Genomic DNA, 23,954 nt, shown 5'->3' on the forward strand with positions numbered 1-23,954 from the left:
CCGTCACTCAGATTTGGAGTTTCCTCGACACATCATCCTTCAGGTTGTTTATCTGCAAGTCTGTGCTCATCGAAAGGATAAAATTATTTCATGGGTATAATGGGCTTTGAAGAACTACAGATAAATAACAAACAACAAAGTTCAGGGAAGCCTTTGGTCCTTCTGACTCTCACTTTGGGGTGAGTGTGCCATTTAAATAGAACATTCATCCCTGAATTCCTAAATATGACATACGATTTGTGGTCTCTTCTTCAGCCTGATGGCACATGGGAGCCACCGTTTTCTGATGAATCCTGTACCCCAGTTTTGTGTGGCCACCCTGAAAGTCCAGAGCATGGCTCGGTGATTGGCAGTCTATACAGCTTTGGAAGCACCGTCACTTACCAGTGTGATTCTGGCTATGAATTAGAGGTACAGTAACACATTACTCAGCAAAAACTTAATGCGCTATTCTGATATGCTTAGGATTCTTTTTAATATTTGAATAAGTTCATTTTACCAACATGGTTTCAAAAACATCCTGTTATATTTTGGGTCTTTTTTATTCTCTTAACAGTTTTTGGAAAAATAGTTAAGAAGACTTAGAATTTTTAAACACACAAAAAACATGAGCCAGGTGTGGTGACCTACACCAGTGATCTCAGCTACTCAGAGACAGAGGCAGGAGGATGACAAGTTCAAGGCCTGCCTGGACAACTGCCAAGGCTCTGTCACAAAAAAAAAAAAAAAAAAAAAAAAAAAAAAAAAAAAAAAAAACCTACAAAAAACCATAAAAGGAAGGATAGGTGTGGCTCAGGGGCACAGTGCTTATCTAACATCTCCTGATTCAACCCAGAATTCAAAGAACAAATTGGGGCTGAAGAGATGGCTCATCTCCTAGAATTGGGAGTTAGGATCCCAGCACCCAGTCAGGCAGCTCCCAACTGGCCCCACTATGCGTCACTATAGCACAGCCCCAACAAGGAGGTGCCTGAGTGAAGCCAGGCCTTGACCAATAGCGAGCACACAGGCACTGGCAAGCTCTTACCTGCAATCAGGTTCCCCTGTGATATATCTAACCCGAGACTCCTCGGAACCCGCCTAAGAAAACCCCAACTCTGTCCTTAAGTGACTCCTGACTGCAGTATTATAGCCCCGTGGGCAGCACCTACATCTCCCTATTAGCTGTAACAGGAGCACTGAGGTTGGTTTCTCAGATTATCTCACCATCAACACCGTGGAGGAGGGCTGGTGTCAACCACAAGAGATTGTCATCTGGCTTTTCAGGAATCTCTTAGTGTTTGCAGTGGTGTGTAAGGACGGGCTCCCTGATGCATTCTTTACCAGTCAGCTGTTAAATGTGTGCAGTGCGGCCCTTTCTCGTTGTTGTTGTTTTGGTTTTGTGTGTGTGTGTGTCTGTGAAATCAAAGAGTTGTCATAAGAAAGGGCCATAAAAACTGGAACCAGATTGCTGTGGTTCTTAGTTTATTTCTTCAAAGGATAAAAAATTAAACATGTAAAGGATGACAGCAACCTAATAACACATTGTAACCGGAGAATTTTCCTGGTTTTGAAACTGGAGCATTCACCAGTTTCAAGATCAGATTCCTGATCTTGAAATTTCTTAAGAAAATATATACACACTTTTGGAAACAAAATATACCACAAATCCATAAAATTTGAAGAAGTTGGTAATTTAACTTAAAATGTTGGGGTAAACAGCCTGCCGTTAACTACAAACCTGAAAGTTTATTAATAATAACTGTTCTCATTCCAACCAATCGTTAAAATCACCTGAGAGTCTTTTCAAAAAAGGTTTATGCCAGTTACTTGGAGAAATAACAATACGGGTCTATAGCGAGAGATGGAAAAGGCTCCCTGGAAACCCTCATCACCTGAAATAGTGGGAACCCGGAGCGGGCTGGAAAGAGAGCTCAGCAGTTAAAAGCAGCAGCTGCTCTTTCCGAGGACCTGGGTGCAATTCCTAACACCCACATGGTGACTCACAACCGTCTGTAGTTCCAGTCCCAGGGGCTCCACTGCTCTTTTCTAGTCTCTGGGCATTGCACACACATGGTGCTCAGACATATGTGCAAGCCAGACACCCACACACATAAAATAAGTCAGTGATCCTTTAAAGGAAACATAGTGCCAAGTAGAGGAAGTTTCGAAAGCCATTTGTGCAGCAATACAGATGAGCCTCCCAACCCAGTGACAGGCATCAGACAGCACAAACAGATAGGAGACTCTTAACGATGCTGACACACAGTGATTTGGGACTATCAGCAGATGCAGCTGTGCAAACCAGTGTCGAGAACACACAACTGAAGAGGAAGGATTGGCTCCTTGAAGGAGACTGCAGACACAGATAACCAGATGCCAAGTGAAGACCAAAATTTTCAATCCCTGTGAACTGCTGGATTTGGGCTTCGATTAACTGTGTCTATTGATGTCACCCCCACACACTAGAGATGGTAGCCATTTAGGTCTCTGGATGGAAACAGCTCATCTGTGCCGATACCTTCCTCCCTTCCAGGAAGAAAATGAACTTGGTCTTATCAAGCTTCGCAGTCTGCTAAGTAGTACCAGTGACAACATGTAAGACACACAGCAGAAGTGTGTCTGGGAACATCAGCAGAACAGATGACAGGACCTCCAGACCTGAAACACATACATGGACAGGGAAGGAACCTAGAGGTTTAGGAAGGCATGGTTTTTTTAAAAAAATATATGATGTTATTATTATTATTTACTGTAGTCATGGTGTTCTGTGGAGGCATGCTGGTTAGTTTTTTGTCAGCTTGACACAAGATAGGGTCACCAGGAAAGATGAAACTCCAGCTGAGAAAATGCCTCCGTCAGCTTAGCCTATACACCTGTCTGGAATGTTCTTGACTAATGATAGATGTTGAAGAGCCCCAGCCCACTCTGGGTAGTGTCACCGGGGCAGGTGGTCCTGGGTTTTCTAAGAAAGCAGACTAGACAAGCCATGGGAGCGAGCCGATAAGTGGCATTCCTCCATGGTCTCTGCATCATTCCTAATTTTAGGTTCCTGCCTTTTGGTTCCCACCCTGACTTCTCATCGTGAACTCTAAGCTGTATGCTGAAGTAACCCGTTCCCCCTACAAGTTACTTTTGATCATGGTCTTTATCACAGGCCTAGAAAGCAAGCTAGGTCAAAGGTTTTGCATTTTTAACCAGCATCCGGTCCCCAAGGCTGGTGGGTGGGAGAGTGACTCCAGATCAGTCCCAGCAGACTTCTGGACAGACTGTCTGCTCTGCTGAGGGATCTGAAGGACCCTGGAGCACCAACCTGCTCGCCTTCGGCCTGTTGACACACACAGTAGAGTAAGCTTCCTGGCTTCCTCAGCTGCAGGCCAATGACAGTGACAAGCACCATCCTCTCTGGATTATCCCCAAGTCTCTGCGGGTGATTATCACCATCCACTCCCAGGATTCAAACTGCCACCCAAAGCAGGCAAAGCAATCAAGATACCCAATATAAATTATCGCATTCTTCTACTGTGTAAATATGTCCCCGTTAGTGTGAGGCAAGTCGCTTTTGGTGAGCTATTTGAATCTCAAAAGAAGTTTACCATGCCTGAAAAAAAATTTAGGGAAAATATATTTAAAGTCAACTAAAGGATAAATCAAAATAAACAACTGGAGACTGGGTTGATTATTTTAAAAATCACCACCAGCGAATAATAAAATGGATGTTAAGGCTCTAAGGCATCAAGCAAGAATCGGTGTAAGTTGGTTTGAAACTTGGATACAACAAGGGGAAAGTGTGCTACTAGATCTAAAACTCACACTGAAGAAAAAGCAAGGCGGGGAAAGGGACAGTAAAGGAGAAAGGAAAGGGAAAACTGCATGAATGGATACTGTGTGCTGTTTAAAGTTAATAGTGACTGATAATTTATTTGAATTTATATTAGAATAAAAATTGACTCAGTCAAACAGAAGATTTATCATTCGAATCACTAGAAGAGAACAATTTAAGGACTGGGAAATGGCAGAGCTGTTGACTAAGACGCTTGACTGCAGTGTGTCTCTGTGTGCCTGGTTAATGAGCTAAGGAGGTCCTGACTGCAGTGTCTCTGTGTGCCTGGTTAGTGAGCTAAGGAGGTAGGCAGTCGTCTAGCTCTTTTAAACTATTCAAAGTGGCACACAAGTTAGAAAAGTCTTTTTCTGGCTACTGAAAAGCACAAAGGTCAAAATTTGTATTTGGATGAATAATTGTGGAAGCATTATTTTTCTTTACTTTCCTACAATGAACGAATGCTACTATTTTATTAAGAAGAAGATAATAAAAATATGCTTCTAAAAAACAATGAAACCTATGGAACCAGAGTTTTGTTTTAGTTTTGTTTTGTTTTGGAAAGGCCAGATAAGACCATCTCACTAAAGTCAATAGGATCTTTGCAAGTAAAGACTTACCAATAATTAAACTCATGACTCGAGAAAAAAGACCTCCAAGGAGGGCGAAAGGATCAGTCGATCAGGATAAAAACAAGAGTAAAGGATTAGCACTTCCTAGCTGTTGGTGATTCAGGACACAGCTTTAAAAAAAAAAAATCATGATTTGGAGCTTGAGAGATGACTCAGCTGTTCCTCCAGAGGACCCACGTTAAGTTCACAGCACCCGAGTCAGCTGGCTCCTAACTTCCTGTAACTCCAACTCCAGGCAATCCATCACTCTCTTCTGGCCACGCTCAGCATCCATAGACATATGGCATGCGCTGAAGTACACATAGGCATAGATAAGGTGACAAAATCCATGCGCTGAAGTCCACACTTAAGAGAGGTGCTCCTAAAGACTTACCAAGGAGGGGAGAGATGGTTCAAGAGTGCGCACTGCACAATCATGAGGACCTGAGTCTGAAAAACTGAAACTCTCTCATTAAAAAGCAGATGTGCACATGCCTGTAACCGCTGTGATGTGGGAGGTGGAGGCTAAAGGATCCCTGGGGCTTGCTCGATGTCAACCAAACTCCAGGTCCAACGAGAACTCTGTCTGTCTGGATGGATGGATAGATAGATAGATGGATGGATGGATGGATGGATGGATGGATGGATGGATGGGTGGGTGGGTGGGTGGATGAGAGAGAAAGAGAGATACCCAGGGTCCTAGTCTGGCCTCTCTGACTGCCATTTCTTCACAATATATACCACACATAGAGGGGCAGACAGAGAGAGACAGAGAAACAGAAAAGGCTTAAAATGTGGTCCTTTTAATATGTAATGTTACAAACCTTTAATTAGTTATTGTTTCATAGTTAATTAGGAACATAATATAAGTTGGGAATACAGATGGTTCTGGTAAGAGACAACAGAAAAACAGCATCTACAGAAATTATACTCAGGAATCGAAGAATAGTCCCATAGATGCATAGCCCTGAAAGATACAGGATATTGATAAAATTCAGATAATTACAAATTATTGTTCAAGAAAGTGATATTGCAGAAGGCAGGGAAACAAATCTTAGACTTTACCCAGATTATTTAAAATGTTATATACATTGGCCTTCAATACATTTAGGTTTAACAGGTAAGTCTCATCATTGGAATTTGGATGAGGACTCATGCTTTGTTTTATGTATCAAGTATTGAAAAGATAAATGCAATTCAAAATAGTTTTAAACGTACTGAGCAAATTTATCTCTGACATTTCTGACCCATTCTTTGTGAGTCTTTGGTATGGATTATAATTAGCTGTCACTTAAAATAGAAGATAAAGTTAAGTCTGTCTTCATCACGTGATTCTGCCAGAGAAGAATTTTGGTGAAATTGTTTTTGAGAATCTCATCTTTACATTACATCCATTTAATATATTCAATCAGCATTTCAGTACTAAGTCACTGAAGGCCACAGTTAAGATGGCTTCACAGTCCCCTCTTGTCTCTCTATTCTGAAATTGGGATCCTGTTCATGCCCCTTCTCTGCTTCTCTACAGGGGAACAGGGAGCGAGTCTGCCAGGAGAACGGACAGTGGACTGGGCAGGTGGCAGTGTGCAGAGGTGAGTTAAGTGGCACCTAAGGGTCCCAGAAATAGCACCAAGGACACAAGATAACAGCGTGTCTCCATTTTCTTTATATATCCCTTTTGTGCGTTAACAAATAAAATAAACACATAAACTACAACAGAACACTTAAGGGCTTTTGCTTAAGGACCCCAACCAATTAAGGGCCAGAGATTAACCGGAATATGGCGTAAGATTGCTGGTTCAGCAACAACACATGGTTTACTTAGAAACTTGTTTTTATTTGCACTTTTGTGATATTTTCTCCAAAATAGGTATAAAATGAAGGCTTAGAACTGTTGCTTGTATATAAAATAACTGGCCCTTAATGACATTATTCTTAAATGGTGCTGGGACATCAGTCAAATAGAGAGCAGAGTTGAGCAATTTCTGAGAATAGCCAAGCTTCTCCAGCAGTGTGTGGGCTGAGCCACACCCACCATTTCTTCCCTCTGTTTCAGCCGTATGTGCAGAGGAAGAAGAGGGAAATAACTCTGTGTCTCTAGGAACCTTAAGTCTGAAGTGAATATTATATGCTTGTGATTCAATGAAGAAAATGGCTTTTCTTGGTTCTCAAAAACTTGGGTAAACATTATAATGAAAACATTTTTAAAAATTCAGTAATATCTCAAGTCACAAAAATACATTTATGACTTGGCACAGTCCTTAATAACATTTCATTTTTTAAATTATCCCAATTTGTTTCTTTTGACTTCGGGTATATTTTATTTAATATCTGAATTAAATCACATATGGCAAAATATTGTGTAGTAATAAACATTCTCTATTTACATATTATTCTTAAAATTTTTGCATTTTATATTTCTTTATGCATGGAATTTACATGAAGGCATTTTATACAAGTTTATACCATGTATTGAACTTGTATATCCCAACCCCAGTAGTATGCTATCTAAACTGCTTATGTTCGAAAAGAGTTTGCCTGTATAGGACATAGGAGTGGAAACAAAGAGGAATCCCACATATCTGTCAACGAACACATCCAAGGTGTTAATAGAGTGGTCATTTTAAGTTACTAGTCATACAAATTTCAAGAAATCAGACAACACAAATCAGGAAAATATTTTTAAGATCACCACTCAAAGTAAAAACTCTTGATACCTGCTGTTATATGCTTTTTTTTAGGTATACTGAAAGTCACAAATATTTGTGGGGATAGAAGTATAGATAGAGAGAATCCAACCCATAAATCCTCACATAACTTAAGAAATTAGTGTAGTCTTGATCAAGATTTTTAGCTTTTCTGAGACTCACTTCCTTGTAAGTATTATTGAGCTCACCTCAGAATTGCTGCTGGACTAGGAATGAAAAAATATACAGTACTAAGTCAAATTTTGATTTCAGATGAAAAATAATCTGAATATAAATATGTACCACACAATATTTAAGAAGTATTTATGCTAAAAATGTATGTTATTTATAGGGCATTCAAATTTATCTGAGAATTCTGTGTTTTTATCTGATCTTACAAACCAAGTGTTATAAAACATAAGAGTAAAACTGGTGTCATATAGGAAGTTCACAGTCATAACATTCCTTTATTTATTTTATGCATAGGCTCATTAAAACCACTACCACATCCATCACTATTAGCAAAATACATAAAGACAAATGAACTACAAGGGACTAAATAGCAATCTTCACATGGAGCATGTGGTTATCTGACAGAAATATACAGTATGTTTTTTCTATATCAGTAAATATTACTGTGTTTAATTCGTAAGTAGGCGTGTGTGTGTGTGTGTGTGTGTGTGTGTGTGTGTGTGTGTAGTGGATGTGTGTATATATATGTTCCATGTGTGAGCACAACTCTCTCTCTCTCTCTCACACACACACACTACAAAATACCTTCAGCAAATATAGTAAGAGAAACAAAGGAGATGTGGGAAAACATTTAATACAAGGCTTTATTCTTCCTTTTAGAGAACAGATGTGAGGCTCCAGCTGAGTTTCTGAATGGCAAGGCTGTCCTGGAAAACACCACATCTGGACCTAGCCTGCTGTTTTCCTGCCACAGAGGCTACACCCTGGAAGGGTCCCCTGCGGCTCATTGCACTGAAAATGGAACTTGGAATCACCTGATTCCCCTCTGCAAACGTGTGTGTTGATTTTAAGGGCTGTGTTAATCATATTTGGCGTCATAGTTAGCTTCCCACATGTCTTAAATGAAGGGGAAACACTAATAGGTGAGGTAGGTCCAGGGAAGGCCACCTGTGATCGGTGAGCCCAACTTTATGGGATATTATAAAATTCTACTTGTATTATGTGATAACAGCCTTCTAAGAATTAGCTCTTATCAGATTCCTTGGCTGGTTATAAATTCAGGCATTCAGAGAAAATACAAATTAGCGAAAGTATTTTGAAGTGAAGATATTGTGAATTCTATTGACAAGAAGATATGGTTAAAGGTAAAGAAGATATGGTTAAATGATGTTAATATAAAACATATAAATGTGGTAAATAGAGACAATTTGACCACCTCAATGAAAACAATACAAATGAAGTATAACCTGAAAAGGTTTCTGGCTATTGTTGTGTACAGTGGAGCCTTTAGAATTAAGACAAGCCCTACCTCGGTGTGACTTATTTTATACCCACTTAGAACCAGAAAAACTGAAATAGCTTGAAGCCTGTGTCAATGTGGGGCACGCACGCGCCTGAACAAAGCTAGGCACTGGCGTCACTTCCTGTGGGTCCCTCAGAACCGTGGGAACTTCCTGTTCTCATCAGGCCCACAAACGCAACATGAAGGTCTATCATTTCGTTCCTCACAGAACGGGTCTGAAGTCAGGCTAAACTCACACAGCAATGTCAGGTGACTCTCTACGTCCATCTTCTCTGAAGAATGTTCAGCCAAAGAAAGGAGTTCAACAGAATTTATCACACTGTTGACGTGATATATGTTATCATCAAATATTGAAGGAATGCTCAGCATAGTCCTTGATTTCTTATATGCCTGACCTTTAATCTGCACACATAATTTCACATGGGGTGAAGCAAATCTGTGCTTAATGTTTGCAGTTCTGAATTGTTAAGCCTTTCGCCAAGCATGGTGAGTTGAGTCAGGAGGAGCATACGTTTAAGACCAGATTGTTTGAAATCTTTTTAAAATTATCCGTATTATTATTGTCATTGAGGATCTTCGTTCAGCAAGCCTCTACTTTGTCTTTAAAGAGATGAGCTAGGGAAAGAAAAGACATCTCAGTAAGCTCCTGCCCCGCCTCTTCACAGCAAACCCGTGCCCTGTCCCTTTTGTGATCCCGGAGAACGCTGTGCTTTCTGAGAGAGAGTTTCACGTCGGCCAGAACGTGTCTGTCAGGTGCAGAGAAGGCTTCCTGCTCAGAGGCAACGGCGTCATCACCTGCAACCCTGATGAGACGTGGACACAGACCAACGCCAAGTGCGAAAGTGAGTCGATGGGTAGAGCCCCATGGAGGTCCGCTCGTGTGGAAGGTTTCCTCTGTTTCTCAGATTCTTTAATGTATATTTTATTTACTATTAGTGTGGAGTGGGAGAGGGGAGAAGGAGGGAGGAAGAAAGAAGGAAGCAGGGAGAAAGAAGGGAGGTGTAACTTAAAACATACATGTAAAAAGGTCAGAGTCAAGTCCAAAGGATCCAGTTCAGATTGTTGTACATGTTTCACAAGTACTTTTGCCTGCTGAGCCAGGTTTCTGGCCATGTGAAGTCAGGGGAGGGGGTTGTTTCTGGTTTTAATTCATACTTGATTAATTAAAGTATTTAGTTAATTTAACTAATTAAAGAATGCTGTTTGCATTACAGCAATTTTTCTAAATTTTATTTTTATATGTATGAGTGGTTTGCATATGTGTGGGCATCATGTGTGTCTTTGGTGCCTACGAAGGCATATTGGGTCCCGTGCAGTTGAAGTTATAGATAACTGTGAGTCACCATGCAGGTGTTGGGATCTGAACCTGGGTCTGCAGGAACAGTAAATGCGCATAACGTCTGCACCTTCTCTTTAGTCCTGTGAAGTCATTCCCAGTAAAGTCAATGATTTGTTCATAGTTATCTAACTCTGCACTCTCTTAGTTAACTTCTGCATTGTTCCCTAAAAATGACAAAAATACGGTTTGAATACTGTAGTGAGGAGCTGCGGGCAGGCCTGCTTTTCATCCTGCCCAGCTCCTGCATGGCTAGCTTAGCCCTGGAAATAAGAACACACAAATTGTATTCATTTAAACACTGCCTGGCCCATTATCTCTAGAGAGTTAGTTACTGACTAACTCTCACATCTTGATTAACCCATTTCTAATAATCTGTGTAGCACCACGAGGTGGTGGCTTACCGGAAAAGATTCAGCATGTCTGACCTGGTGGCTGGCTCCATGGCATCTGCCTCACTTCCCTTCTTCCCAGCATTCTGTTCTGTTTCCTCCACCTACCTAATTTTCTGTCCTATCAGAGGGCCAAGGCAATCTCTTTATTAACCAATGAAAGTAACACAATAGACAGATAACCCTCCTCCATCATTTCCCCTTTTTCTGTTTAAACAAAAAGAAAGGCTTTCATTTTAACATAGTAAAATTACATATAACAAAACAGTTATCAAGTAAGAATTACAGTTACAATATTTATATCTATTTTATCTTTATCATAATAATGGAAAACTATAACTATAACTAACCATTCTTCAACTCCATCAAAGACTCCAGAAGGATATAATATTACCTAAGTAAACAAGAAGTAAACAACTTCCAAAACTCTAGAAATGACAGAGACATCTTGCTGCCTGGACTGTCACCCAAAGTTCCCTGTACCGTTGGGGCATCCATCTTCACCCTACAGGCCCATGGTATCCAGCAGACATTTCCATGAAGCAGGAAATTTCAAAGGCAGTTCAGTTACTATCTGCTGTGTCCTGCAGAATGTCTCGCAGACTCTTTCATGAATCAGGAATCCCGAAGGATCATCTCACCTTTAGGCAAGTTTAGCAGTCCTCTCTCTCCAGGTTCTCTGTGTCCAGTTTATACAACAGTCCAGGCAAGAGCAGTTTCTTGCCCAAATGGCTAACTGACTCCATAAGGAGCCTCTTCGATGTCCATCTTCCTCTTGAAGTAGATTGGTGCTGCCAGGAGCAGACATGTCTCATTGTCATGAAAAGTCCTAAGTTATTAAAATACTGAAAATGCCATATTCTGTAGTCTTTGAAAGCTATGAAGAATGTCTAACTAAAATGTATCTCTATACCTAGAAAATCTAACTAACATGACTACAAGCTTGATTATTATCAATGATTATCCATTAACAACCTATATTTCCTAATTATACATTACATTTTTAAGTGAACTACACAATCACAATACCTTAATCAAGATCAGAAAAACATATACATATAACAAAATTGACCTAAAATCCATACCAATGCAAATGATTTATATCTATAGAATACTGAACATTTTTGTAAAAAAATGAGTTTTCCAGACCAAATTAAAACCTTCCTGGTTAGGAGAATTAGGATTCACTGAGTTGATTTGTCAGCTGTGCTCCTCCGAGAACAAGCATGACACTAAGTGAAAACACAGATTTTCCTCGACTTCACAGAAGTCTTCATGTTATCCTTTAATGGGCTACGAGTACTTTATGCAAACAAAAAAATTACCCTGAGATGGTCCTCAACCGTGAGCGTGTGTCAGTAGAACTTCAAAAGCTCTCTAGAACATAGATAGCTAGGGTCCACTCCGCCATTTCTGATTCTGTGTTCTTGGGTGAGGCCAGATAACATCAGTTTCTCACAGTTCCTGGGTGTCCCCTACAGAAGTTGTTAATGGTATCAGTAGGAAATGTCTTGTATGCTGGGTTCCCGTAGTGGCAGTATTTTGAGAAGTGCTAGGAACTTTAGGAGGTGAGATCCAGCTGGAGGAAATAGGTCCCTGGGGCAGGACCTTGTCCCCCGGCCCCTGGCTCTCTCACTCTGAAATGCTGTGAGGTAAAGACTCACCATTACCACAGGGTTCTGTCCAAGCACCGGAGCCCACCAGCCGTGGACTGAACTATATGGAACCATGAGTCTAGATAAGCCTTTCATATCTTAGGCCATTCCTGGCAGTTATTTCATTCACAGTGATGAGTAGGCAGAGGGATACTGCTGGTCCACGCGTTGTAACTTGAGAACGGCTGGCCCAGCACCTTGTTAATCCATCCAGGTTACAACACTGCCTTCTGCAGGCTAGAGAGTTAGCCTGCTAACTGTGACTATCTCCTGACGTCTCTTACTCCCCGTTTCTGCTTTAAACATCTCCCCATCCAACATCCTACGTCTTGTCTCCCTTGTTGCCCAAGCCACTCTGTCAACAGCACTCAGTGAAAATGTTCCTTGGGTCTAACCACATGCAAGGTACTAGGCTACATAACGTAAGAATATTTTGCCTAAGATGTAGTCCATCTTCAAAGCACTTGTACTGCAATTAATGAAGCAAGAGATGTGTGTGCTGGAGCCACCCCCAACAGTGGACAGGTCCCAACAGAGGATGTAAGAAGTTGGCAGGGGAGGGAGGGAGCCAGGCCATGCTGGGCGGGAGAATCTTGCAGCCTGTCTGACCACAGACAGAGTGCTTCTTTATTTATACAAAATTTAGAAAGGAGGGATACATTTTTGTTGTTCCAAAACATAGATGATATCATTTTTGTTTTTGCACGTTTCACTTCCTTCTGCTCATCTTTTAGTCATCACTAATAAACTATGACAGAACAGAGTTATCAGTTCCTATCATTCTCCCTCGAGTTTTGACATCATTGATAAACAGAGCTGTCATTTTTACTCATTAACCCTGTAACCCAATTTTTAGGAATCTAGAGGCATATGACATTGTTCTCAGGCGGATCACCCTTTTGACTACAAGGACATTTGACCAAAACAATCTTCAAGCCATCCCGGGCATGGTGCCACGTCCCAAGCAGTGTATTATTAACTCTTAATTGTCAGAGTGCCCAAGAAATATCCTCAGGCCCAAGATGCTGCAGTTATTGTTCAAATTGTGGCATAATATAATGTTTATATATTTTATATCTTTATGGAATACTTTTATCATCTTTCCACATCATATTTTGCCCATCAGTGTAAGTCTCTGTGTAGGACAGAGGTCGCTTCAGTTAGTCTTTGTTGCTGTCTATGCCCTGTAATCACCTGGGTGTGCAGTGGGAAGAGGCTTGTGATCTGAACTGTGGCCTGCTCCTCCAGCCCACCGAATCTTGCTGGCCTTTTTAAGTTTACTTCGCTTTGGTTATCTTGTTTCTGAGTAAGTACAGGGACAGATGTTTCAAAAATGTCTCATAGCCTCATAAAGAGACCTCTGGCTTCTTTATGTGTGCCACAGCCTCCAAGACGTAAGGAAGACCTTCAAGTAGATAAGGATGTCTCCTTAAAGCGGGGGCTGGGGAAGCTTGGAAATAGCATTCCTGGGAGAAGGCATAAATGATTCATAAGAAATTTCCCATAAGTCCAGTATTCCCAAATTGTACAGATACTAAGAGTCTCTCAGGTATGCAGCAGGTGGAGATGAAACGCAAAGGTGGCACGGCGGCCATCGTGTGGCTCAGCTTTGCTGGGTCTTTGTCAAACAGCTCCTGAGTTTATGATGTCTGCCATCCCCAACAGATATGGCTGTTCCACATGCGCATGAAGACTAGGCTGGAGTTCTAGCCTCCAAAATTCTAACTCTGAACTTACAATAATGCCTTAGCGTCCTTTCAATTTTGGGGTTCTCATTTGTTAATACTAACACGACTGCTCATCTCGTGGGTTTGTATCAGCGGTTTCTCTGCACGGGAAGAGGTACCCAGTCACTCGACCTCCCCACTCCCAGAATCTTTAGCTAGAAGCCAGCCTACTGCAGCATTAGACTTTTTATTTTTAAAAAACAAAAAGCCAGAAAATTCCACACTATATTTTTAGCTAGGATTTAGCTCCCAGACACTTACGAAATCTACCCCTAATGAAAGGGAAAGAAGTAACTGAGCGTACCTTGGATTTCTCTTTGACCCTCTGGTCCGGTTTAAAACCACCTGCCTGAAGGGAATCAGGCCAAGTGGCCTCATTCTGCCCACACATCTTCACCTTGGTTCTTGGCTCCCTGATGCTTGCCATTCAGACCACTGGAAGTAAGAGCCGGAAGAGACGTGTGTTTGTTACAAATGCGCCTTCTGTGCATGCCGGATGACTCGGTATTCTAGAGTGGACCACGAGTTGCCCTGGAGAGGAGACGGTTTCCGTGATTGTTAATCCTCCAGCCTCCTTCACATTTCTATCAGCCAGGAAGTCTTTGGATTAAAACCACACATCCTTCCCTTGTCTAGGCCACAATCTTCCCCCTCCTGACTACCTGCTTCTCATATTAATCCCGACAGACCAGAGATTAAAATTTAATGCACATGAGAATTACCCAGGGCGGGTACGTAAAATACAGGTTCCCAAGGCAGAAACCTCCAGAAATGTGTATTTAAAACCCCAGATGATTCCCATGTGGGCGCTTTGATTATCAAATTGCTATAAGCCAGCCATCGGTTCCCTGTGATCTTCTATAGGCCGTTGTCCCAGTTAGAAACCTTCCCTATGGTTCATACCTTGACAGCTCTAGCATGGTTATATTTGCCTCGATGTTTTTGTGGCTGTCATCTATTCTTACGGCACAGCTTACAGGAGGCTCACTGTACCATGTGTCTGCCCTTCCCTACTAATCTAGACAAAGCGTGGCATTTATTTCTTTCGGTCTTTGATTTCTCATAAGCATTTCATCTGGCCCAGAAGGAAAAGAAAATGTAGAAACATCACACAGATGTCGTATTTCCTCTACTAAATCTTAACAATAGCATGGTAACAAAAAGGCCTTTTGTAAGCGGGTCATGTGGTCTGAGCACCTGTTAGGTTTACACAAACTAGGTACATGGTAGAATACTGAGTTCAGCCCAGTCCTCAGTGCACACCAGAACGATCTTGAGACAGCTTATAAAAATCTTCAAAGCGAAAACAGCTGTCACAATCTTGATTTAAATATACAGCACGTGTACTCTTGAAGAAAGGAGGGTTACTCAGTCTAACACAGATGCCCAAAGACACTTTGCAGTCTCAAGAAGGGGTCTTGAATTTCATGGAACTCAGCCACAGGCTGCTGTTGGCATCCATTCATTTTCTAAATACACAGTGAGCTCTGGTAGGGTTGTTACTCTAGACAGTAACAGAACATTTCATAATCCATGATTGTTCCTCTGAAACGGTAGGCTACCATGCTCCCTTCCTCCCTGTGCTCATTTGGTAAGTATTCTGTTTCCACCTTCTCTGGCAGCCGCCGTTTTGGCAAGGTCTGAGAGCTCCTCCTTGTTCTCTGCCTCGTGTCTTTCCTTGGGTTTCAAACAGCTCAGCCTGGATATTTGAATCATGGGACAAAGACCCTGTGATGTTATGATCTAATTTGTCTAAAACGGCAGAGTATTATTTCGGTTCCTAGTATTCTAGACATTATATAGGTGAAAGAATTTCATCTGTGTATTTTGTCTATGATCCTCAAACTGATGTCAGTCTCCATGGTAAGGTTGTGCTCAGTCTTGGCTCGTTGGACAGGCTCGACTGTTATTTGTTCTTCCTATAGAAATTTCGTGTGGTCCTCCACCTCGTGTAGAAAACGCCATTGCTCGAGGTGTCCATTACCAGTATGGGGACATGATCACCTACTCCTGTTACAGTGGGTACATGCTAGAAGGTTCCCTGAGGAGCGTCTGCCTAGGAAATGGAACGTGGACACCGTCTCCTGTGTGCAGAGGTACGAGAATATTTGGTCATTCCCAAGTGAGGCTGCAGGGATGGGTACACGGAGGTCAACATGACCAACCATCACTGTGTGGCTTGGCCTTAAATTGGGCTTAACAGCGGCATCATTTTCCAGAACTAATTGACATTTCTGAAAACCTGCTCACTTCTTCACAATGGAAGCAGGTAACGAGGTCTCCCAGGCACATGCCTCTAAAGCTGCTGCTTTCCTAACAACAACCGAATGGTTTGGGAAACCACAGTTGCGCCATTCGTAGTAAAAGCATTCGCTGAAAATTGAGAGCCATGCTGCTAGACGGACGGTCTAAAGTGGTCAGACTCAGAGAGCCGCGGAGTGCAGTGTGATTCAGGCCCTGAGGGAAGAGGCAGATAGACATTAGCCAGAGAATATAAAGTTTCAGTTAGTTAAGGTGAGCATGTTCTGAAGAGCTGATGCATTTCCTCTGCAGTTAACAGTATTGTGTTGTGGTTTTGCAGTTTGCAGGGAGGGATAAAAGGGTGAGGGACGGAGGGAGGGAGGGACAGAGGACGGAGGGAGGAAGGGAAGGAAAGAAAAGGGGGAGAAAGAACTGGTAATTGTGTGTGCTGGCAAATGGTAATTAGCTCGACTATGCCTGATTTATAATACACGCATAAAACAGGCTATCACGTTCTAAGTTGTCAATACAGTTCCCATTTGTCGATTTCGCCTCCATAAAGACGAGATGGAGTCATGGTAAGAGCCACCAGCACGTGCCTCTCCTCACATGCTGGAACTCTTTCTCGGTGTTTCTTTTCTCCTCTCTAAAGCCTGCATCACTGAGGTACTGTGAACGAGAAATCCTGGAATTAGGAATCACCTTGTTTTCTTTCCAGCTGTCTGTCGGTTCCCATGCCAGAACGGAGGTGTCTGCCAACGTCCAAATGCTTGCTCCTGCCCAGACGGCTGGATGGGGCGTCTCTGTGAAGAGCGTGAGTCTGTCTATGACTGTTCCTTTGCTCCCCATCCTTTGCCGAGACACCGCTGGCTTATGAGAGGTCCTGGGAATGCCTTTGCTGTCTCGCAGAGTTGCTTGCCCCAAATCCTTGCTGCAGACCCGAGTGTACAGGGCTACTCTCAGGGATCGCTAGGCTGCAGGAGATCTAGCTACAGTATCTCCGACTTGGAGTTTGCAGTTGCCTCATCCAATGCCTCACGTGCATCCTGGCGCCGGCACCAGTCTTTTAGGGGAGGGGCTTGTGATCACTGCCGGCACCTGTCTTGTTAGGGGAGGGTTCTGTGATCACTGCCGGCACCAGTCTTGTTAGGGGAGGGTTCTGTGATCACTGCCGGCACCTGTCTTGTTAGGGGAGGGGCTTGTGATCACTGCCTCAGCGCTCGCTCTCTTCCCTCGTCTCAGTTCCATGACAAGCAGCCCAGCCTTTGCTACAGAACTGCAGCATTGCAGAGGACCATGCCTTCCAGGGGACTCATGAGACCACTGTGGCTCTTGGCTATGAGAGAATCACTCCTAATTAAGAAAATAGGGAAAATTGGAAGTCCTAGTCTATACAATACTTAACAAATTAATAGGATTTTTATCCTTACTTAAAATATGCTTAGCTTATTGAGGGCATAAAAATAACTGCTTTGATTTGTTTAATTTTATTATTTGTGTCCATGCATGTGCGAAAAAGCGTATGTGGAGGTCAGAGGTCAACCCTGAAGGTGGTTCTCTCCTTCCACCAGTGGACCTGGGGGTGGGGGTCAAACTGGGATCATCAGGTTTGCCAGGCAAGGGCTTCTACCTGCTGAGCCATCTGAGTGGCCCTCAATAAGTTGTTTGAAATTATTTTTAATGTCTAAACTTTACTCTTTCTTTTTACTATGTATTATTATTATTACTAATACTATTGTTTTGGTTTTGGTTTAGTTTTTTGAGACAGGGTTTCTCCTGTCTATCCTGGAACTAGCTCTTGTAGACCAGGCTGGCCTCGAACTCACAGAGATCCGCCTGCCTCTGCCTCCCGAGAGCTGGGATTAAAGGCGTGCGCCACGACCGCCTGGCTGAAAGTTTACTCTTTTCTACGTCCCCGTGTGTAAGGATAAGACATCCTTCTGTGTGGATAGGCCATGCTGAGTCATCGCTGTGACAGAAGGTGATAGAAGTCAGATTAGACCAGTTGGGGTCTCTGTCCCCCTCCACATAAGGCCAACTCTAAAACTTACTCAATGTGGTTTTTTTTTCAGCTGTTTTTTTAAGGAAAATGAATAATGGCTGTTATCAATTAATCAAATCAAGTATTTTCACAAGAATAAGGGGAAAAAAGTGTCAAATTTTTTCCCTTCCGTCTTCATTCCTTTTCATATGGGGCTGGCTCCCAGGCTTCAGTGCCATAATACTAAGGGTTCAAAGATACTGGGGTACTCCAGCCACAGGCTTAGCTGGCCGAGCATATGCCTGCCCTTCAGCGTAAGGGGAGGGGACATCACAGACTTTAATTTGCACAGAAGCCAGCTTGCAGAGGCTTTAAGATACAGACTGGTTCAGTTGAGCAGAAATGAGACCTAAGAGTCTGTGCTTCTAACCAGTTCCTAGTTCACACAAGGCAGTGATCTCACATACATGAAACACCCTCTGCCTCTTCTAGAGAAGTGATTGCTGTGGAAGGTAATGTCTGGCCCTGTAACCGTCAAGCCTCAGTTCCTAGGAAATAGAGTGAGCTGTCCGATTACTGCTGAAATATTACAGCCAAGAGACGATGGGTCAGCCCGGCCTCCTCCCAGCCTCACATGTAGTTCAAGAAGAAAGCCTGAGGCAGCCGAATCCTCTCACAACAATTTAGACAATTCTCAGAAGAAATTTGAAATGATGATAAATGGGGTTTGTTCTGCTGGTGTTGCAGAGACTGAAAGCAAAGTGCTTAGCAAACAGCCGGGACAGAGCCGGGAAAGAGTGCATTTGGCCTCCCTGGTTACACCTGAGTAAGGCTCAGACTTCCTCCTGGCTTTGCTTTCCTGGCAGTAGTCATGAGTAAGCCGAGTGCATACGGGAAGATCTCAGTGAACCATGAGAAGTTTCTCCTCCAGCAAAATGTATTTTGAACATCTAAGCAGATCTGAACACAGGTGCTGTGATCAAATCCTTTGCCAACGCACTTGTATCTGTTTTATTTTTTTAGCAATATGCATACTTCCCTGCTTGAATGGCGGGCGCTGTGTGGCCCCTTATCAGTGTGACTGCCCGGCAGGCTGGACTGGATCCCGCTGTCATACAGGTAGGCTTCCTGCCATGGTTTCTTTTCTTAATGGTTTGGTTTCATGAAACCATAGGCGACACTGATGGGTTGAACTTGGACTGAAAGGTAAGACTGCAAAGGAAGGGTACCAGCCATTCTCAAGTGTCTCAAGACCATCATGTCACCCATTCTAAACACTGAACTAGATCACCCTTGAAAAACACCTCTCCAGACAACGCACCAAAGGACATCCTCTACATCATCACCTCTTCCTGGTCCTTCCTGAACGTCTCTCACACCCTCCTGAACCCCATGAGCTAGAAAGACTCTTCTCTGGATCCTGTCCAGCATCTACTAGTTGATTCTTAGTTCCATTTCCAGACCAACCATCACTGGACGATCATTCCACTCAAAGGCATGGAGCATGCACACACATAGGTACACACTGCTGTGTAACTCAAAGGCATGGAGCATGTACACACGGATACACACTTGTGTAACTCAAAGGCATAGAGCATGCACACACATAGGTGCACACTGTTGTGTCACTGAAACTCAGCCCCATCTCACGGAAGTCACAAAAGAACACAGGAACCTGGCTGGAAAGATGACCAACGTCAAGTTAGGAAATGCACGTAGCAGTTCAAGGTGCTAGACTACGTCGTGAGAGCACAGGAGGCCTGGAGGCTTTTAGGCAGGAACAATTTATGACAACGAATGAGGGCTGAGTACCTGGTCAGTGGTTAGTTAAAGGCACTGGCTGCTCTTCCAGAGGACTGGGCTCCAGTTTCAGCACCCATGTGGTAGCTTGAACTGCCTGTAACTTAAGCTCCAGGTGATCCTGTGCCCTTTTTCTGGCCTCTGTGAGCACCCAGCACGCACATGGCACACAAACGTACATGCAGGCAAACCACCCGTATACTTAAAAGACTTTTGTTTTTTTTTTTTTTTTTTTAAGAAAATGTGATTTTGGCAGCAGCAAGGAATCAGCTGGGAAGTCATAGGTACACTCTACACAAGAAGTGGCAATGTCTAGAGATGTTAAAATAATAAAGTGGAGGCTGTGTGAGAAGCTGGAAAAGCAGAATCGATGCTACTTGATACTGACCTGGTTGGTGGCAGGGAGGAATGATTCTATTCTTTCCAGTTTGGCCTCGGGGATTGAAACCAATACCATTTACTGAGCCAGGGGAAACAGCTTGGTGTCTAGGCACAGAGCTGAACTAGAAGAGTCTGGGACACACAAGGACAGTGGTCTGAACTGCAGACTCATGATAGTGTGGGTTCCCAGCAGACACATCTAGATTGAAGACAGATTTGTATGTCATCAATGAAAGAGGGAAAGAAACGGTGCTGTACAGAACACACCGCGGCATGGGGGGGGGGGGATGTTGACCACATGGGCACAAGAAGGAAGGAGGAAGTCGTTCCCGCTAACGATGACTCCAGCTAGGGACCACCAAGCAGTGTGCTCCTGAGAGTCACGGTTTCTCATCTCAACAAACAGAAAGTGCGGGGCCTTGGGCTGGGATGCTCGAGTTTTATTTTTTGCCAGGCTTTGTTCTGTTCAATCTCATCCTTTTTTCTCCCCCCGCCCACCACTGATTGAATTGCAAGTGAGTGTGCCCTGCTGACCCTCTGTTACTCGCACTTAGCAAGAGGATCCTACAAGGGGAAAGCCTGTTTACTTCTCGTTCTCCCTTCTCCTCTTCACCCCTGGTACTTGTGCCTGGTACCCACTCAGCAGACAGTTCACTGTATTTTATGAAGGATGGGGTTTTTTTTAATCCAGGAAAGGGCCCGGCTCACTGTGCTAAAGTAAAACTCAGGTCAGCTCTCTACTGACGGGTCCATATGGACTCACCTTCCCTCATGACAGGTTTAAGTGGGCAATGTACTTCTATCAGTGTTTAGACTCCATGGTGTTTTAAGGAGCAGACTTGTGCACATGAGTTACTTTGTGGGCTTGTGGAGAAGATGCCCGTGTAGTCGATCTTTGGATGGTCTCTAGGGCCTCATCTGTGAATAATTTTAATTTTAGCCCTAATTAAGGTTCTCAATTCTGATTGTGTTGGTTTGTTTGTTGGTCAGTTGTTTTATTTAAAAGAACATGAGATGTGTCTCCTGGCCAAGCACAAAGGACTCTTGGGCACCTATTTTATGTGTATGAGTGTTTCGTGTGCATCCATGTTCGTGTATCCCTTTCAGGCATGAGTTCCTCTGAAACAGGAGCTGCAGATGGTTGTGAGCCACCGTGTGGGTGCTGGAAATCAAACCTAGATCCTCTGGAAGAGTAGCCAGTACCTTTAACCACTGAGCCATCTCTCCAGCCTCGTGTGTTGTTCTGGGCACTCTGTGTGACAGACATATTCTTTAGAGTTTATTGCTGCCCCCCACCCCCACAGAGAACCGCAAGTTAACTGAGTGTATGAGAAACTTAGAGCTCAGAACAAAGTGCTGTAGTGGTTGCATACATTAAAATAATAATAATAAAACCCAGTGGACTTAACATGATCAGTAAGGGTGATCTTAGTGTGTGAAAACACGAATCCTCAGGAGGGGCGGTGATGCCACATACGGATGTAAGGTGTGTGAAGAATGGCCAGGGATGGCTCAGCAGGAAGAAAGGACAGTCCCTACCATGAGCCTCTGTGACATCTTTAGAATGTCTAAGTATTGACTAAGTGAATTCATGCATTTTTTTTTTAATCATAGCTACTTGCCAGTCTCCCTGCTTAAATGGCGGAAAATGCGTAAGACCAAACCGATGCCATTGTCTCTCAGCCTGGACGGGACACGACTGCTCCAGGTAAGACAAGTGCTGAGCTATAACACCTGCACTGTGTTTCAGGGCCGACAGTAGTTCAAGAGCCAGAGGTATCTCCAGTTGCAGTGTAAACTTGGTTAATCACAGGATTTCGAGGTCTTCTCTCTAAACCTTTACTAAATCCAGAGCGAGAAAAGATTAAGTCGGGCGAGATGAAGAAAACGAGATCTCAAAAGTCAACAGTATTGGGCTCCCTTCAGCGGCACATACACTAAAACAGGAGCCATAGGGAGACTGATGTGGCTCCTGTGTGAAGGTGATGGATATGGAACTTGCAATCCTTCTGCCTCAACCTCCCAAGGCCTGGGGCAGACTTCCATGATGAAAGAAAACAATTCAGGGCTGGTGAGGTGGCTCAGAAGGTGGAGGTGATTTCTGTAAAGCTTGAAAACCTGAGTTTGATTCCTGCAGCCATGCGGTGGGGGAAGAGTATCCATTTCTCCAGGCATGAGCTGTGACACAGGCATACACACGCACACACGCGTGTGCACACACACACTCATATGCACACTCACTTTAAAGAAATACATACATATTTAAAAACAGTAAAAATTTACACAAATGATAAAAATAATATTCTTAAACATAAAATATAGAATAAACAATGAATTTAACATATTTTATTGGAAATGTCCTAGCAAAGTAGGGTATAATGGTGCACACCTTTAATCCCAGCATTCCAGAGGCAGAGACAGGGGGATCTCTGTGAGTTCCAAGCCAGTCTGGTCTACAAAGCAAGTTCCAGGCCAGCCAGCACTACATAGTGAAACCCCGTCTCAAAAAAATAATACAAAGAAGGATGGGAAGGAGGGAGGAGGGAAGGAGGGAGGGAGGGAGAGAGAGAAAGCCCCAGCCGATGTCTGAGATTTTTTGTCTACATTAACACTATTAAAGTTGATAAAAAAAATGTTTCCTAATACTTTTATTTTTCCATGCCCCTTCCTTCTCCCGAGGAATGAACCTCATCCTTCACAAGTATTTTTACAGATATGCCTACTGGGCTAAAATTTACTGTCCCCTCTTTATGAACATCCCAGAATTTCTCCCTACCTCAACTTCATCTCCTCCTGAACCATTGGTTTTGTTGTTTTCTTTCTTCAGGAGAAGGAGAAGTGGGTTTTAACACACCCCGCCCCCACCGCCTCTCCCGAAGCAGGGTCATCTCCTCCTGGTAGCTCCTGGAACTCACAGCAAGGAAGACCAACACGGTGCTTGGGCTTGTGTGTTTTCTAAGCTTGAGGTGGACTTTTTAATTTTGCCATCTATTTTGTTACTCTTTGTGACGTCCTTTCTTACGTGTCTCCATTGTTTCAATACGCTTGCGTTTTCTATATGGAAGTTACATTAAACAGATGCTGCTCCACCCTCACCAGATGTACATACTCTGCCGCCCGCTGAGAAAAGCCCTGGAACACGTTTTTATTCAATTACTTAAAGATGACTTTCCATTAAAATATATTTTGCTACTAAATAAGACTTCACTGGATAGTAGCGTCTTTCTGAGGTGGCTGGGGAAGAAAGAAGACTTGTGAACACCCTTCTAGTCCTCTGGCGGAGGACAGGATTGCGTGAAGCGCACACTAAACAGTTACGATAAAGGAGGCCGCTCCTTTAGTCCTATCTTGTTTACAGTGTGTGGCTGCAAAGGTTTCTTTCTTCATTAAGAGGGCAACTGTCACACCCAGTGCCCACTGCAAAAGCCTGTCCTGGTGGTGAAGGTGACCTGGGGGATCTTTTGTCACATTTGGAAAGTTGGTTAGATCCTAACTTAGTGGTGAGGGGTGGAATGATTGCGATTTATGGGTGAGTGGACTCTGAAAAGTTCTCAGAGGTGGCTCCCTGGAAAGAAGGGGAGAGAAGGGATGGATGGAAGGAGGGAGGGTAGAAGGGAGAGTGGGAGGGAGGGAGGGAAAAGAATCACCAATGACCAGGAGACAGTGAAGCTGCCTGCGGTTTCCATGACTTCATCTACTTCCGTTATTACACCTATTTCAGAATAAAGACTTCCCAGGCTTCAGAAAATGAAGCCAAACCCTAGATCTTGTTTTAATATAGGAAATATATAATCATATTGGCTCCATTATCTGGGGGAACTTCTCCCATGAGGCACAGGGTACGCTGTGGCA

General features: G+C 43.2%; 1 protein-coding gene across 2 annotated transcripts in view; it reads left to right on the forward strand.

The window, feature by feature from the left end:
- Svep1 (sushi, von Willebrand factor type A, EGF and pentraxin domain containing 1) overlaps window positions 1-23,304 on the forward strand; it is a 172,629-nt gene extending 149,325 nt beyond the window's left edge. The window contains exons 40-48 of one of the 2 annotated variants that reach the window (XM_087897112.1): window positions 256-411; window positions 5,936-5,999; window positions 7,947-8,120; window positions 9,255-9,431; window positions 15,625-15,795; window positions 16,659-16,754; window positions 18,945-19,040; window positions 21,717-21,810; window positions 22,930-23,304. In XM_087897112.1, the coding sequence (XP_087753238.1) occupies window positions 256-411; window positions 5,936-5,999; window positions 7,947-8,120; window positions 9,255-9,431; window positions 15,625-15,795; window positions 16,659-16,754; window positions 18,945-19,040; window positions 21,717-21,810; window positions 22,930-22,951 (1,050 nt within the window). In that variant the 3' untranslated portion in view covers window positions 22,952-23,304. The remainder of the gene's footprint in view (window positions 1-255; window positions 412-5,935; window positions 6,000-7,946; window positions 8,121-9,254; window positions 9,432-15,624; window positions 15,796-16,658; window positions 16,755-18,944; window positions 19,041-21,716; window positions 21,811-22,929) is intronic. The other variant, XM_087897113.1, reaches the window with a different exon arrangement.
- The last annotated feature ends 650 nt before the right edge of the window (window positions 23,305-23,954 follow it).

This window comes from Myodes glareolus, chromosome 16, assembly GCF_982192425.1.
Source record: "Myodes glareolus chromosome 16, mMyoGla1.1, whole genome shotgun sequence".
Lineage (NCBI taxonomy): Eukaryota > Metazoa > Chordata > Mammalia > Rodentia > Cricetidae > Myodes > Myodes glareolus.